Source organism: Pipistrellus hanaki (assembly GCF_964339955.1).
Source record: "Pipistrellus hanaki genome assembly, chromosome: 7".
NCBI lineage: Eukaryota > Metazoa > Chordata > Mammalia > Chiroptera > Vespertilionidae > Pipistrellus > Pipistrellus hanaki.
This window is the reverse complement of record NC_140509.1, coordinates 22,981,411-22,999,340: the sequence shown is the minus strand read 5'-3', so window position 1 is coordinate 22,999,340 and position 17,930 is coordinate 22,981,411. Positions and strand designations below refer to the sequence as shown.

The 17,930-nt window shown below is 40.3% G+C and overlaps 1 protein-coding gene across 3 annotated transcripts in view; it reads right to left on the bottom strand.

The window, feature by feature from the left end:
* The window catches only part of ZNF451 (zinc finger protein 451), a 76,753-nt gene extending 64,404 nt beyond the window's left edge, over positions 1–12,349 (bottom strand). The window contains exons 1-3 of one of the 3 annotated variants that reach the window (XM_084889127.1): positions 12,036–12,349; positions 11,447–11,530; positions 1,299–1,379 (exon numbers count right to left, since the gene is read on the bottom strand). In XM_084889127.1, coding sequence (XP_084745253.1) covers positions 1,299–1,379; positions 11,447–11,530; positions 12,036–12,056 — 186 coding nt within the window. In that variant the 5' untranslated portion in view covers positions 12,057–12,349. The remainder of the gene's footprint in view (positions 1–1,298; positions 1,380–11,446; positions 11,531–12,035) is intronic. The other 2 variants (XM_084889125.1, XM_084889126.1) reach the window with 2 other exon arrangements.
* Positions 12,350–17,930: the final 5,581 nt, after the last annotated feature.

Here is a 17,930-nt window from a genome sequence, read left to right as displayed (position 1 = left end):
TGGCATTAATCTGGCACTCTGTCCCTGAAAAAAAAGAGAATATAAACAAGCCCAGTTCAAGTGGTGCCATCCTTGCCAACTGCTTGGTCCCATGCTAGGATAAGAGGTGGTAAGACCATTGGTGATAACAATTAAAAAAAAAAAAAAATCCCATATGATATATTTAAGACAATAAGAAGGAGCTAATAACTGCTGAGAACACTTGGGGTAAGTCCCACTGAGGAAAAAAAAAGTTTTTTGTGTTTTTTTTTTTTTTTTTTTTTACAAAAGTCCTCCATTGTAAAACCACTTTTAAGCCCCTTTAAAAATTCTCCCATTCACTCTGCACAAATAACAAAACTTTCCAATTGCATAGTCCTACTTTATGATTTGTAGTTTTTTCAAAGAGCTGAAATTTATTTTTGTTACTTCATTTCATCCTCACAACAACCCTGTGAGGTAGGTATTATTTTTATTTGATAAAGAAACTAAGTTAAAAAGCTATTTAATTTATCCAAAATCATAGACTTAATAGGAAGTAAAGCTGAGACTAAAACCTAGATATTTTTATTCCAAGTCCAAGTCTCAATCCTTTTTTATTACAGAGCAGAAGCTTCTGGCCACCTTGAACAAGACCAAGGAGTTCTGTAATCCACCAAGAAAATAGCCCATTAATAGCAATTTGGGCTACAACAAATGTAGAACAAGAGTGTTACAAAGGGCTCAGCTACTTTGGCTCTCAAAGGAAAGTATTAAAGGGTTAAACCCAAACAAAACAACAAAAAAATCACAAGTAAGAGAGAAAACTCCAAATATGGGGCATTAGAAGAGGTTAAAAGATATGATATCTAAAGTAATATATCACCTATAACCCTTTCTACATGCCATTTCCTAAAGGATCTTCACATATCCTTTCTTCCAAGATAAAACAAATTTTCTGTGTCTACATGGTTCTGGATGAAAAGGATCCAGTTCTATAGGGCACCTGAAGAAAAATAGGAAAGGAGAAGGACACAAGGAGCCAAAAAGCTTACAGTTTTTATTCCATTTCCCTTTTATCAGATATTATCATCAAGGCTTAGAACTCGCCTGTTTCGTGTCATCCTTTCACACCCTCAGTGAAAGGGAAGAAACAAAACTAAAAGTAGGAGATATTCTGGGCAAAGGACTCCTTGGACTACCTATATGGCCCACCCTAACAGAAATAGGCCATCCTCTAAAGTAATAAACACAACCATCATTGATCTGATAACTCTCTTTAGAGAATGCTTAGTAAATGACAGAAGTAAAGAAATACAAATCAAATATGATGTACTTACATCACTATGAGAGGTGCTAGGCTCATCATCATCACTGCTGACCAAATCAATATATTCAAGAACAGGTCTTAATGGTCCTTCCTAGGAAAGAATTAAGCAAATTAACAAGTCATAAAGAGTTATTCAAACTAAACTAGCATTTTAAACAATGTTTGTTGGGATTGGCAAGAATTTCTCTGAATTCCTTACGGCTGGCAGAAAATAATCAGAATGCAGACAAAAATATTCAAAGTGTGTACATGAATAAGAAATGAGGACGAACCCTAACTGGTTTGGTTCAGTGGATAGAGCATCGGCCTGCGGACTCAAAGATCCCAGGTTTGATTCCATGGGCATGTACCTTGGTTGCGGGCACATCCCCAGTAGGGGGGTATGCAGGAGGCAGCTGACTAATGTATCTCTCTCATTGAGGTTTCAACTCTCTATCCCTCTCCCATCTTCTCTGTGAAAATCAATAAAACATATAAAATAAAATAAAAATGACGACAAGAAATAGAAATGATGATGAAGCCTAGGAGGAGGAGCCTAAACCCCAGTAAGAGTATTGGGACTATGTCAATCAATACAGAAACAGGCTATAAGAACACAGATATTATGAGCCAGTACTTTTCAAATGTGATGGGTATCAATGGTTTGTTAGATATCCACACTCAAAATCACAGAGTTCCTTGACCAAAAGCTCAGCTTTATCTCCCACTTCTATAAAGTCAAACATTAAACCTAATTCTTCTCCATCTTTTCTTTTCATCCATACTTGGCCTTGAATGCTAGACTTAAAAGCCTTGATTTTATCCTATAGGCAAAAGAGAATAAAAACTAACATGGGAGTAACATAGGAGACTTGTGCATCAAGATAAATCACATAAAGAAGTATAAAGAGTGGGAAAGGCAGAATAATTAACCAGTTCAGATACATAAAAATGCAGAACTAAAGTAGTGGTGACAGCAAGAATAGTGTGGTGGTCCATATAGAAGAGAATATATGGGCATAATGGAGAGGGAAGGGTGGGGAGCACAAAGATTGGCAAACAAAATCCCAACAACGAGAAATAAAAAAGTGATCCTCGGTTTCAAGCTTGGGTAACTAGAAGGATACTAATGCCATTAATATAGATTTGGAATACAGAAACACAATGCTGATATACTTTTGCACGTAATGATGTGATATGCCAACGGTACACAGAGGTATTGGCAGAGAGGTGGAAATGCAGGCCTGTAATCTGGATGTATGAAATAACTGAGAATAGAGACTGGGGAATGGCTCCCCTAAAAGTCTATTAACTGTAGCTTTAAATTGAAACTATTTGTAGCCAAAGAAAAAAAGCAAAGAGGACAAAGAAGAATTCAAGGAGACGCTTGAGGAAATGCTAGAATTTTAGGATTCAGGAAGAAGAGCTATATTAGTAATCAGAGACTGTAAAAGAATCAGGAATGCATAAATTCAAAGAAGCTAAAGTGAACCTCAATGAAAAGTTATCAATGCTAACTGTGACCCAAAACACCAAAAAAAGTCACTGGATTTGGCAACAAGATTTTGAGAGAGCAACTGTCAAGAAAGTAGTGAGCATAGAGCCATTCTCTAAATATTAAGCAGAAAATAAGGCAGTAAAGGACACGAATAGAGAGTATTCTTAAAAAAAAAAAGAAAAAATCTAGGGGGATGGGAGTGGCTGGAGAAAGGTCAATGGGGGAAAAGGGAGACTTATGTAATACTTTAAACAATGGATAATTTAAATTTAAAAAAAATCTAATATGTTGATAACAAGAAGAAGGAACATAGGCGGAGAATATGGCTGAAGGAAAGATTTCTTAGGAGCAAGTTGACTGTTGGCAAGCCAAAGTGATTAATTCGATGGAAAAACTAATGAAAAAAGATTCTAGAGTCTGGAGACAGAAGCTAAGATCTAGTTTAAGATCTGCATCCAGTCTAAAAGATAGTTTGTTTCTCTTCTAGGCCTACAACTTCTCTGCAAGCAGAAAATTACTATCCTTGCAGGTAGGTAGTTATCTAGAGAGCAAAACTTTTGAGCAGGTATCATGTAACAAAGTAATTGGGATTTTTGCTAAGCTATAAAAATGGAAGTTTAAAAGGGAGGAAAAGAGGGACAGATATTCTCCAATGTATTGTCAACAGAGGTACATCACCTACTTTAAAACTAAAACCTACCACTGGTATAAAGATATCAAAATCAAACAATCTAAGAAGAAAGTAGATGAGATAAAAATAGCTTCTACTGATCATATAATTATCTGAGTTTGCACTATTCAAGAAATTTGCATTAAAAATTTTTATTACATGCCCACAGAAATAGCACACCAAGAAAGTCCTCAGGTTACCAGAAAAACTGAGGTAGGGACAGAATTTCCACAGATAGTAGGTAAAGAAATGAGGGAGATTAAAGAAAGTAACAGGCACAAAGCAAAAAGAAGAATGGGCAGAAAAAACAGAGTAACGAAAAACGATCACAAACAGGATTAAAATATAAGTCAAAAAATACTAGAAGAGGCAGAAATGAAAACAGACAAGAGAAAACTAGCAGAAATTTACTACTGGAGTGAATCATTGGACTGTTATGCACAGCTAAGCAATGGCAACTTCATATAATTCACACTAATTAAGAAGAATAAAAAGAAATCAGAACAGGTAATCCAGAAGTGAGAAAAAGCAGGAGTCAGTTAGGACACCTATTCATTACTAACAAATAATTATGGAGTTGTAAGTGATAGAATGGTAGAAAGACAACAAGTGTCCGAGACCTCCAAAAAGACAAAGAGGCTGAATGGAAAAATAAGAGAAGTACCCCAAAGGAAAAGATTACTTTATAAACAAATACTCTAATTTCCACAGTGGATATAGAAAAACTTCCACCATAATAAGAAAATCAAAATATTTTAGTTCCCCATTTATTTTTCTACTAATCAGTAACATTTGTCATCCTGCCCTGTATAGGGATTGTGCTAAATTTTTCATGCATATGATTTTACCGAGTCCTCATAATTACTTGACAAGGTGAAATATTGAATTACTATTATCCAATTTAACAAAAGAGAAAACTAAGTGAGGTATATACCTGGTTCTCTAAACACGTAACTGGCTGTGTGCCCAATGCAACTCTGAAGTAATTCAAAATATACATAATTTTTTTAAATAGGGGTGTGTTTTATTTTACTTTTAATATATATTTTTATTGATTTCAGAGAGAAAAAGAGACGGAGAGATAGAAATATGATGAGAATCATTGATTGGCTGTCCCCTACCCCCCCCTCCCAACCCGGGCCATGTGCCCTTGACCAGAATCGAACCTGGAACCCTTCAGTCCGAAGGCTGACCCTCTATCCACTGAGCCAAACTGGCTAGGTTGATACATAATATTTTTTAAATCCATGCTTATTACTTAAGTTTCTGAGATAAGATACTTTTCAATAAGAGAAAAAGGACTACCTGCTATTATCCCCAACTCTGAATAACTCATAACACTGACCAAAAAATAAACTCCTCCAAAGAAGTAATGTTTAAAGCACAAAGACCAAGAGAAAATACTTTCTAATATTTATAATGACTGCTTATATCCTTAAGTATACATGCATGCGGTCCTCCATTTACAAGGTATTTTATTTGAATACTAGAGGCCTGGTGCATGAAATTAGTGCAGGAGGGGGGGTGTCCCTCAGCCCAGCCTGCACCCTCTCCAATCTGGGACATCCCTCTCACAATCCAGAACTGCTGGCTCCCAACTGCTCGCCTGCCTTCCTGACTGCCCCTACCACTTCTGTCTGCCAGTCTGATTACCCCTTAACCACTCCCCTGCCAGCATGATTGATACCTAACTGCTCCCTGCCAGCCTGTTTGCCCCTAACTACCCTCCTATGCAGGCCTGGTCACCCCTAACTGCCCTCCCCTGCAGGCCTGGTCGCCCCCAACTTCCCTTCTCTGCAGGCTTGATCACCCCCAACTGCCCTCCCCTGCTAGCCATCTTGTGTCTACATGGGGGCAGAATCTTTGATCACATGGGAACAGCCATCTTATGTGTTGGGAGTGATGGTCAATCTGCATATTATTTCTTTACTAGATAGGATAGAGGCCTGGTGCATGGCTGGGGGCCAGCTGGTTTGCCTGAGGGTGTCCTGGATCAGGTGGGGGGTTCCCTTGGGGCGTGGGGCAGCCTGGGTAAGTGTCCTGTGGTTTGCAGGCCAGCCATGCCCCTTGGTGACCCAAGTGGAGGTCCTGGTACCTGGGATTTATTTATCTTCTACAATTGAAACTTTGTAGCCTGGAGCAGAGCCAAGCCTCTTGCTCGCTCAGTGGCAGCAGCCATTTCTGTTGGGGTTTATGTCTTTTCTATAATTGAAACTTTGTAGCCTTAAGCAGAAGCCTGGATTGGCCAGGGTGTGTGGAAAGCTTGGCTTCCTCCATCACCGGGGGCAACTCTAGCCTCCTGGTCTTTCCAGCTGCTGCCATTTCTGTTTGGATTTATGTATTTTCTATCATTGAAACTTTGTAGCCTTGAGTGGAGGTCTAGGCTGGCAACGGCAGGCTTCCTCCATTGCCAGGGAAACCCAAGCCTCCTCCTGCTCTCTGTGGCCGTAGCCATCTTGGTTAGGTTTATTTGCATATGTGATCCTGATTGGCTTGTGGGCGTGACTTGTGGGTTTAGCAGAGTGATGTTAATTTATATATTACTTTTATTAGATAGGATGCTCCATACATCAACTAGTAAACTGTCATTCTCATCTTCTCTTACCAAAACCAAATCAAAGGATTCTACTTCCAAGGCCACACAATTCAGGAGCAGAAGCACAGGTACAAGCAAAACAGATTATGAACACAATTGACTTAATAATCTAAGTTTAAAAACAAAAATTTTTAATAAAGGAAAGTTTAAGTTCTGTTATTAGAAAATTGATTCTCATACAAATCCAAAACACCAATTGCCGACTAACTGGAAAGTGTTGTCAATACACTAAGATATACACACACAAAAAAAACTTACCTCACTCTAAAACAAATATGGATTTAACCACAGATGCAAAAATCTTATCTGAAACTCTAAATAATTCATTTGATTTTTTTTTTTTTCATATAGGTAAGTTAGGAGCATAATTTACTTCTTCAGTCCTGCCAATTTCAAAAATTTCAAATGGTTCCTAAATGCCTATGTTAAGTTCAAATGTAGTCCACAATTCGCGATCTATACTATCTAGCCCATCCTTTCCTCTAACACTTGGAGGGAAAAAATTCTTATCTTCCACAACTACACAAAATACTGCTTTTCTAATTTTGATGCCTTTCCTTATTCCTTCTCAAAGAACCTTTTAAAACACATACAAATACTACATATAGCAAAGTAATAAACTGATGGACTTTTTTTTCTGGTGATAGCACCATGCATTTTTTAATAAAAAAACTTTCTACTATAATTATTTACATAGTTCTCATCTCCTACTTCATGTCCCACACTAAAATACTGATATTTTGGGTAAAATGTATTTCCAATTAATACGTGTAGCTCCAAGGTACTTAATTCATGGCTTTGCATATTATGAGCTCCAACATTATTTATTAAGCTAATTATAACCCTTTAAACACCCAGACAAAAAATATCTTTTCTTTTTTTTTTTGCCCATGACCCATTCTACTGCTGGTGAAATACCATTTGAACTATGTGCTCAAGTTATTTATGAAATTACTAGAGGCCTGGTGCACAAAACTTGTGCACGGAGTGGGAGGTGTCCCTCAGCCTAGCCTGCACCCTCTCTGTGGGACCCCTCGAGGGATGTCCAACTCCGTTTTCCTGATTGCCCCTAACCACTTCTGCCTGCCAGACTAATCACCCCCTAACCACTCCCCTGCCAGCCTGATTGATGCCTAACTGCTCCTTTGTCAGCCTGTTTGCTCCCAACTTCCCTCCTCTGCTGGCCTGGTCACCCCTGCTCTCCCCTCCCCTGCAGGCTTGATCACCCCCAACCACCCTTCCTTGAGGCCTGGTCCCTCCCAACCACCTTCCCCTGCTGGCCTGATTGCCCACAAGTGCCCTCCCTTGCACGCCTGGTCCCTCCCAACTGCCTTCCCCTGCTGGCCATCTTGTGTCCACATGGGGGCAGGATCTTTGACCTAATGGGGGCAGCCATCTTGTGTGTTGGAGTGGTCAATCTGCAAATTACTTTTATTAGATGGGATAGAGGCCTGGTGCATGGGTGGGGGCCAGCTGGTATGCCATGAAGGGTGTCCTGGATCAGGGTAGGGGTTCCCTTGGGGTGTGGGGCAGCCTGGGCAAGGGGCCTGTGGTAGTTTGCAGGCCAGCCACGCCCCCCAGCAACCCAAGTGGAGGTCCTGGTACCTGGGATTTATTTATCTTCTATAATTAAAACTTTGTAGACTTAAGTGGAGGCCAAAGTAGGCCAGGACTTTGGCTTACTTCTACTTACAGTAAGCCTGGCTTCCTCCATTGCCAGGGGAAACCCTAACCTCCTGCTCTCTCCAGGTCCATGGTTGCTGCCATTTTTGTTGGGATTTATTTATCTTCTATAATTCAAACTTTGTAGCATTAAGCTAAGGCCTGGACCAGTCAGAACATGCAGAAAGCTTGGCTTCCTCCATCACCAGAGAAACCCAAGCCTCCCTCCTGTTCTCTCCATGGCTGCAGCCATCTTGGTTGGGTTAATTTGCAAACTCGCTCCTGATTGGCTGGTGGGCGAGGCTTGTGGGTGTAGGGCAGCGTTTTTCAACCGCTGTTGTTGCCTGGTGTGCCGTAGGTACAGACAAGACAAGAATTTTATAATTTTTCACTATTTTGTTTACTTAATATTTCATAATAAAGTAATTATAAAATACTTTCTTTGTGTTTATTTGATTCCTATTCAAGAGAATTACTTTATATATAGTCAATGTAGGCACAGAGTTAAATTTTTTAACATTTTCTAATGGTGGTTTGCCTCGTGATTTTTTTCATGAAACAAGTGTGCCTTTGCCCAAAAAAGGTTGAAAAACACTGGTGTAGGGGAGTGATGGTTAATTTGCATATTCTTTTATTAGATAGGGTACCTCAGTATCTTCCACTATTTCCACAGGTTCAACGATTCCACATTAAGCCAATAATCTTGGCTGAAACATAAATCTCATGTGCTATTCTTCTTTTTTTTTAAATCCTTACCTGAGGATATTTTAAAAATCCTTACCATCGATTTTTAGAGTAGAAGGGATGGAGGGGGAAGTGAGGGAAACAGAGGAGGGAGGGAGGGGGAGAGAGAGAGAGAGAGAGAGAAACACCGAAGTTGATTGGTTGCCTCCCACACACCATACCTCAACTGGGGCTGGAGATCAAACTGGCAATGGAGGTACAAGCCCTTGACCAAAAATCAAACCCATGACCATTCAGAGCCAGGGCTGATGCTCTAACCATGGAGCAAAACCAGCCAAGGCTGATGTGCTGCTTTCAAGTTTATGATAGGTTGCCTCAGCAGTTTTTAAACCTTTGTATCTAGAGTAGCACTGTGAAAAAGCATGTCATGGGTTCCTAGGCTAAATAGTTTTCTGTGAGTAAATTAAAATATCCAGTTTCAAAAAAAGACATAAAGATGGCTGAAAAAAGAGTCATGCCACTAAACTAAACAGAAAATGAGAGAAAAAAGACCTAAATGAAAAGTTTTTGTTAGGGTAACATTCTGTTTCTTGATTTGAGCACTGTTTACACAGGTGTACTGGCTTTGCAGAAGTCAAACAGTACACTTATGAATTGAATTTAATGTTAATTTCAATAAAATATAAATGAAAGGAGTCATTTTGGGCCTCTACATCTATCTATATTTTTCCTTTCCTTCTGCATACTGTTTAGTTTCAGATTCTATTTTTGCAAACCACAGAAAGAATAATGTGCCATCATGTGGATCAAAGATTATAAAATTAAATTAATTAACAGCAAACTAAGAAATCCAAACCAGAATAAATCAAGAAATTACATCATAATGCTCTTTTCTGTATCTGAATTAATCTTAAGTTAACCAGGGAACTGTTTATTCTTTAATTGGATAAGCATTAGCAGTGTTTTCCAAACTTTTGACATATGTATACCCCTACCATAATTTTCATAACGCTAAGTACCCCTCGTACTCATGAGAACGAAGAATTAGGCGCAGCTAAGCACAGTGCAATGCATATCCCCACCCAACTCCGGTGCTACGCGTACCTCCACCCAACTCTTCCCGTACCCCTGGGGGGACACGTACCACACTTTGGGAAACACTGACCTAGAGGATAAGATTGGGTCACAGAAAGAAGTAGAAAAGTCTGTTTCTAAATGAATTTTAAAATAGAATTCAGGTATCATTGTCATTTAGTGCTATCACTACAAAGGCAGAGGAAATGTTGAATAAGTTTCTACTAGTATTATAATTGTACTTGATACATACAATTCATCTGTCCATTTAGAACTTTCAAACCTTTGAATCTATAATTGAAAACAGGAATAAATACAAGTTGTGTCAAGCTGGATACACAAAACTGATTGTGTATTTTTTTTATTCTGATGAAAGATATGACAGATTCTCTACATTTAAAATAAAACGAGTTAAATTCAGCTGAATACAAGCTTATATTAGTCACAGGCTACAATACAATTCTTCATCCCAGAGTACCACAAAAAACATTTTTAAAATCTTATTTTAATAGATTCCATCTGTGACTTTCAAAGTAAGCTGTAGTTCATAAAGAATTGTGCCATTCTTATATTTGCACAAAATATCAAGATAAGTACTCTCCATTCACAAATACATCAATACTCGGGAAGAACCTGAAATATTTGTCCTAAGGAGCCAGGGAATTGTTTCCAAGCATACTCCAGTCACAGTGACTGCGGGCAGGATACAATTCTTCTAACCTCCCATGAGTTTAGTTTAAAAAGAAACTAAAAGTGTAAAATGAAAGAGTACCATATACGCTAGCACGGGAGAAAAAGTCACAAATGCTCTTGTGAAAGACTCCTAAACAAACCCATTAAAACACAACAATTGACCCTCACAATGGCCCTAATATTGTGATACTATAGAATATTATTTAATAACCAGTTTTACAAAGTTGTCCCAAACACAAATACATGTCATATACTCTGTTAAAGAAAAATTATACACCTTTAATAACAAACCTCAACTACCGTATTCAAAGGGTCCTTTAGAGTAGAGGTATTCTCTAAGCAGAGCCCTTGTCATATGTTAACAGTTTTGGGTGAAAATCATCCCAAAATACATCAGACCCACTTTTTCCCTAAACCAGTGGTCGGCAAAACTGCGGCTCCACCTGCGGCTCTTTGGCCCCTTGAGTGTGGCTCTTCCACAAAACACCACAGTCTGGGCGAGTCTGTTTTGAAGAAGTGGCATTAGAAGAAGTTTAAGTCTAAAAAATTTGGCTCTCAAAAGAAATTTAAATCGTTGTACTGTTGATATCTGACTGTTGACTAATGAGTTTGCCGACCACTGCCCTAAACCAATGCTTTAAAGTGTGGTTCAGAGATTTGTCTATCCTTGCATTTCTCCAAAATGAAGATTCCTAGACCCCACCTTCAAATTCTGACTCAGTAGGTCCAGAGGGAGGCCCAGGAATGTACACACATAACTGTCTCAAAGGGAATAAACTCAGAAAATACAGTAAGTTCCTGGTGATGCAGGTACCTGCATTATGATGAACCGTACTGTGCTGTAATATCATGACCTCAGAGATTTGTGACACCTACAAGCTAGCTGCCTCCATGTTACGAAGCTCGGGTGTTGAGTTCTTACAACCCTCCTTGTTTTCTACATCCTGCCCCTTCTCCCTCACCTGTGTGTCTCCTCTTGGAAGATCCTCCGGACCCATTTCAATACAGTCTTAAGAGACCAGAGCTTTGCCTCGCCAGAGTATAAAATGGCCCTCCTCGAAGGCCGGAGAAGAGTGATTAAAGGCACAACACGTCCTCTGGCCCACAGTCTTTGTGATGGCCACCGTGGCTGCGCAGAGAACTCTTGGGTCCGTTTCCTAACCCTCTGCTCCACGCTGTCTAGTACCCATCAGACATGCACACACATTTGTTGTTTGATGCATGAGCAGGTGAGGTGTAGTCACATAACCGCTTACCACGCAGCCTTTTGACTCTGAAAAACCCAGAAATGTTGCTACTTACACTCACAAACTGAATGTCATCTTCGTTTTCATCCGTTGTGGACTCAGATGCCCCAGGCCCAGCTGGAGGGACAGATCCTATTATCTACAAAAATAAGCCAAAACACGCTTATCTATACAGCCGTGGACGAGCGGGAAGAGATTTCCCCAAAAAGGAACGAAAAAGGAAGAGCTTCCAAAGAAACTTAAAGGGCACAATTCCACGCAAAACCCCGACTAAGCACAGAACTCCATGGAGTCGGATCGTGCCTCCTGCATACGTGGAGTGGCAGGGGCCCGAGGGCGGAAAAGCCAGCCGCGGGCCCCTCCGGAGGCCCCTCCGCCTCCGGAGCGAGGGCTGCAGGCTCCCCGCGGAGGAGCAGGCCCGTCGGCGGAGCAGCAGCCACAACAAGGAGCTCGGGGCCCGGCCGGGGGCCGGGGCGGCCATTGTTGCCGCTGGTTCCTGGCTCAGACCTGCAACACCCCGAACGCCGGCTCGGCCGAGGCGCCGAGGGCATCGCCCCGCACCAGGCCTCGGCCAACAAAACACAAAACCCTTCGCGGTCCCTCCTTCCTTCCTCCCCCCCCCCCCACCCCCGCCACCCACTCACCTCCGGCCCGGGGTCTCCCATTTCTCCGACGGCCTCACTGACAGCACCACCGCTGCTGCTGCCCCCGTGGCCGCCGCTGTGGCTGTTGTCCCTGCCGCCGACACCGCCACCGCGACCTCCCTTCCCGCCCAGCCCCGCTCGGCGCCGCCGTGACCCGCCCCTGCGTGAGCGCCGACGCCGCCGACGCCGCGGGGCAGAAAGAGGTGCAAAACCGCTTCCGAAGGAGGAGCGGCCAGCCCCCGGGCCCGCTATCCTCCCGACGAGCCTCTTTACCACGATCCCGACCTTCCGTCCGCCGCACCGCACGGGACGCTGGGAGTTGTAGTTCTCTCGTCGCACCCGAGGACAAGGAGCTTCGTTGGAAAAGAGCGGAAAAAGGGGTCTCAAGGAGGCACGGCGCATGCGCCTCCCCGCGGTGACGTCACAGCAGTTCCAGCGAGCGGTGGGTGGGCTTGGTTGTAGCGGGTTCAGATGGGAAAGGAGGCTTCCAGTTGGGTTTTGTTTGTATGGTTGTGGAAGGGAAGGCCGCTGAAAGGTGGGGATGGGGACTAATTTCTGAGTGTTTCTCTTTTTTTTTTTTTGCAAAAGGCAAGTGGAGCTTTAGCAGAAGCCTGAGATCAGGAAAAGAATCTGATGTATTTGTTCATCCTTCAAGGGCTGGCTCCCCAGCATGTAATATCATACAACCTGGGAAGAAACTTGAGGACTAGTGCTCCAGTCTCCAGGTTAGCTTGAAGGAAACGGGCAAAGCTAGAGAGCCCAGAGCTCAATAGGACAGGAAGCTGAGGCCTAGCTAACCTGGTCACGAAGCCCCAGACCACGCTTTTAAAATGTACTTTTAAAAGGTGTTCGTGTTCGTGCCCTGGCCGGTGTGGTGAGAGCTTCGGCCTAAGAACCTAAGTGAGGGTCGCCCAGTTGGATTCCTGGAGAAAGTCATGTACCTCGGTTGCAGGCGCCTGTGGGAAGCAACCAATCCATGTGTCTCTCTCACATCGATGTTTTTCTCTCTCTCCCCTCCTCCCTTCCACTCTAAAAGCAATGGAAAAATATCCTTGGGTAAGGATTAAACTATACACACACACACGCACATATATATAGTAAGGTGACCAGACGTCCCGCTTTTGGCGGGGCAGTCCCGATTTTTAACAATTTGTCCCGCGTTGCGTGGTGTTTTAAAAAAGTCCCAATTTTTGGAAAGAATGCATGACAAGCTAGGGAACGGCAGGAGAACGGGAAGGGAATATACGGTTTTCAGCAGCCATGTGGCTACTTAGCCAGGATATAAGTTTTATATTATTTTTATTAATTTCATAACGTTAAACTTTAATAATAACAAATAATTGTTGAGAACTGATTATCGAGAACTGCTTATCAAAGTTCGCATTGTTGACCAGTTGTTAGAATTGTGGAATAAGCGCTGTCCTTACCAGGAACCAATGCTGCGACTGAACTCGTTTTTTCTACGGTAAATAAAGTGTGGACATCAGCAAAATCACAATTAAGTGTTGAGACTTTGAAAGCCATTTTATGTGTGAAATGTAATTTAACAAATCCTTGTGAAAAATTTCATGACCTTTTAAACAATGACAGCAATCTACTAAAAAAAAATCACTCAAATGAGAAATATGCTAAAGAATAAAATACTATACATAATTTTTTATTCATTATATTTGTAAATTGTACTTATGTTGAAATTTTAAAAAAATATATTACAATACTATTTTTGCGTTCTATAAAAATCTTTGTTGTTCCATATAGACCAAATTTTTAATCAAGGACCGCCCCCCCCCCCCAGCCACGGTCAATGGTGTCCTGCTTTACCAATGTTAAAATCTGGTCACCTAACCTTAATCCATCACCAGTGAATTTTATGTAACCCACCTATGTTCCTCCATTGATTGCAATGTATAAATAGAAATGTAACCCGCCATTCTTCAGAGCATTATCTCAATCCATTGAGGTTCTGCTTCCCAGCATATGTCGACAGTTTGGCTCAAATAAACTCACTAAAATTCTTTACAGGTTTCAATGGTGTTTTTTGTTAACACGGCCCACACCCATTGGTTGTTTGATTACAATATCAGGGGTTCCAACAGCTTTTCTTGTGGGTCTACTTTACCAGGAAACTTATAATACTTATCTTAGATGTAGTTTTGCCATGCTATATATGTATGTTCTCATTGTTTTCGTTTTCTTTTGGGGTAATTTTACACACACATGCAGTTGTAAAAAAGTAATACAGAGGTCCTAGCTAGTTTGGCTCAGTGGTTAGAGAATTGGCCTGCAGACTGAAAGTTCCCAGGTTCAATTCTGGTCAAGGGCATATGCCTAGGTTGCAGGATCTAGCCCCAGTGTGGGGCATGCAGGAGGCAGCCGATCAATGATTCTCTCTCATCATTGATGTTTCTATCTCTCTCTCCTCTCCCTTCCTCTCTGAAATCAATAAAAATGTATTTTTTTATTTTTTAAAATAGTACAGAGTACTTCTGTTATAATAGCAAGAGGACCTACTCCTAAGTGAAACTGGTTAAAATTGCATTAAAAATATTTAAAACATATAGAAATGGTACTAAGGACAAACAACAAATAAAATATCTATTCAAGAAAAATCAGAAAATTCTGCAACAAAGGCAAGAGTATTTGAACCAAGACAACCTCCTATCACCTTGCTCCCAGCTCAAATCTTTGACCTTTTATTTGGAAACAAAATTAAATATACAAAGCTGGATATACAAATCTCTGGATGCAAGAGCACAAAAGACTGCCATATTTAAAATAAAATTTAAATAAAGGCTTTTGAACTCAGCCAAATACAAGCTGATACTATTAACTCCGAATTTACAATATAATTTTTTAGTCCTCAGAGTATTAACCAAACATATAACTATTTTTCCAACCTTAATTTTGTAGATTCCTTCTCTGTTTCTCAAAGCACACAGATGAAAACACATGTGTCACTCCTAACTATAGTTACATAAAACACCGTCAAGATCATAGTGTCCCATTCATTTCTGTCAATATAAAAGGAATTATGTTTCCTCAGGACCTAAAAATCCTCTCTTTAAATGTTTTTCAGTACAAAAACAGACATGTGGCTCTTCACTATCCAAAGCTACACCATTTACTCCTCACCACAGAGGAGGCCAAGTCCAGCACACAAACCCTCAGGTACTATAGGAATGGGGAAGAATGTCAAGGAAATGGCCTTGTAAAAAGAATTTCTATACAATCCCTAGGGGAACAACAAACAACATTAACAACACAATGTTTAGGGAGAAAAAAATTTTTATCTAAAGAACAAGTGATTTACAACGTTTACTCTGAACATACTGGTAGAATGACTAAAACACACACACATTATACTGGCATTTGTTTTTAAAAAGTATGCACCTTCAACAACAAACCTCAACTCATCACAGAAATCAGAATGGTTTGGAATAGAAGTGATTTTAGCTACCTAAATTATCTCTTTAAACGTAAACTTCGTAATGATTTAAGTTTTTGGTGAAAATCTACCAGTATGTATAACTTCCCCGTACGTTTCCTAAAGCAATTACAAAGTATGCTGAAAGACTCGTTTGCCCTTGTATTTGTGCCAAATACAGATTCCTAGGCATTGCCTTCAAATTCTGATTCAATATATCTGGAGTGGGGTCCAGGCTCCACCCCCAGCCCTGGTCCTGGTGTGCGCGGAAGGCAACATAAATATATATGAATGCTTGACAGCTGTCCCGAAGGGATCTTCATTATGAACATCAATTGTACTATTGAGGAGATAGAATAGGAGGGCTAGGTAATCAGGGATAGGTCCAGGAAAGGGGGGTGGGAAGGCATGGGCTTTGAGTGGAGTGCTACAGACAAGGGCAGAATGCAGTCTGCTGACTGAATCACAAGATAAACAAAAGGTCCTAGAACCAGTCCCAGGTGGCAGGAGTTGCTAAGGAGGGGCGATGGGGGTGGTAACTAGACCTGCTGTAGGTAGGAATAGTGATGTCATCTTGTAGTGGCAGTCCTCAATCAGGTCCTTAAGCTTTTAAAATGATTGGATATTGTGCAGGATTCTTTAAAGAGTCAATCAGAAGCCAACAGAACACATATCTACCACCAGACAAAGAAGCTTCAGCGAAACCCACTTTAGGCCCCTTTCCTGCTGCCCCTTTCAGCAACCAACTTGGACCACCACATTTTTTGTTTCATTATGCTGTGACATCATGGCCTCAGAGATTAGTGATACATTCAAACTATCTGCCTTCATGTTGAGTCCCTACAACCCTTCTTTTTTTTTTAAAAAAAAAATATATATATATTTTATTGATTTTTTACAGAGAGAAAGGGAGAGAGATAGAGAGCTAGAAACGTCGATGAGAGAGAAACATTGACCAGCTGCCTCTTGCACACTCCCTACCGGGCATGTGCCTGCAACCAATGTACATGCCCCTGACCGGAATCGAACCTGGGACCTTTCAGTCCGCAGACCAATGCTGTACCACTGAGCCAAACCAGTTTCGGCCCTACAATCCTTCTTGTTTACAACATCCTTCTTCATCATTAGCTGTTCCTTCTCCTTCACCTGTATGTCATCTCTTAGAAGATACTATTTTTTTGTTGTTATTGTTGTTAATCCTTACCTGAAGGTATTTTTCTATTGATTTTCAGAAAGAGTCATCTGTCAACAAACACTTAGGTTATTTCTATGTCTTGGTTATTATGAATAATGATGCAGTGAACCTAGGAATATGAATGTTTTTTTTTTGTTTTTTTTTTAGAAACTGATTCATTTCCTTCACATATATACACCGAATTTTTTGAGGAACTTCCCATATGGTTTTCTGTAATGGCTGTACCAGTTTACATTCCCATATGCAGTGCAGAGGGTTCCCTTATCTCCACATTCTGGTCAACACTGGTCATTTTTGGAATTTTTTTTTTTAATAGTCATCAAGTGTGAGGCAAAGCTCATTGTGGTTTTGATTTGCAGATCCCTGATGATTAAAGATGTTGAGCAACTTTTCATATAACTGTTGGCCATTCGTATGTCTTTAGAAAAATGTCTATTTAGGTGTTTTGCTTATTTTTAAAAAACATGTTTTTTATTGACACACAGAGAGAGAGAGATTGATGTGAGAGAGAAACGTTGATTAGTTGCCTCTGTAGGTGCCCAACCAGGGATCTAACCTGCAGCTTCGGTATGTGCCTTGACTGGGAATTAAACCCGCCACCTTTTGGTGTTCAGGACGATGCTCCAACCAGTTAAGCCACCCAGCCAGGCCTGTATTTTCGCATCTTAGTCCCATTTTTAATTTTTATTAATCTGGAACTCTTTATGAAATATGGTTTGAAGTAGAAATATAACTTAATTTTCATTCACCAATTGTCTGTGCCATTTATTGAATAAACCTCCCTTTCTCTACTTTTTAAAGGTTCTACTTTAATCATGTTTTAAATTCTTATATATGTCAGTACATAGTATGTACCTTACACATATATGAATATCAGTTGTTTTCTGGTCACTCTATCCAGTTTCATTAGTTTTCTTAATTTTAATTAATTTAAAACCAATATATGAAGCTGAATTAAAAACCACGCAAATCTTCTATTATCTATAAAAATATCAATATATCTCAGATTCCTTTAAAGAAGGACCATTGACATTTCAGTTGAATAATATAGTTATGTTTTGCAAAGGAAAATTTATTTACACTTAGTAGGCAAAACTTATGTTACAAAATATTTTTTAAGGAAATAACATAGACAATATAAGGACATTGTATAAATACCCTACACAGAATGAATATTTACTATGGATATTCTGTTTAATCTGCATAGCAGCAGTCTCTTTATTTTTTATTTTATTTTTAAAAATATATTTTTTTAAATTTCAGAGATGGAGAGAGA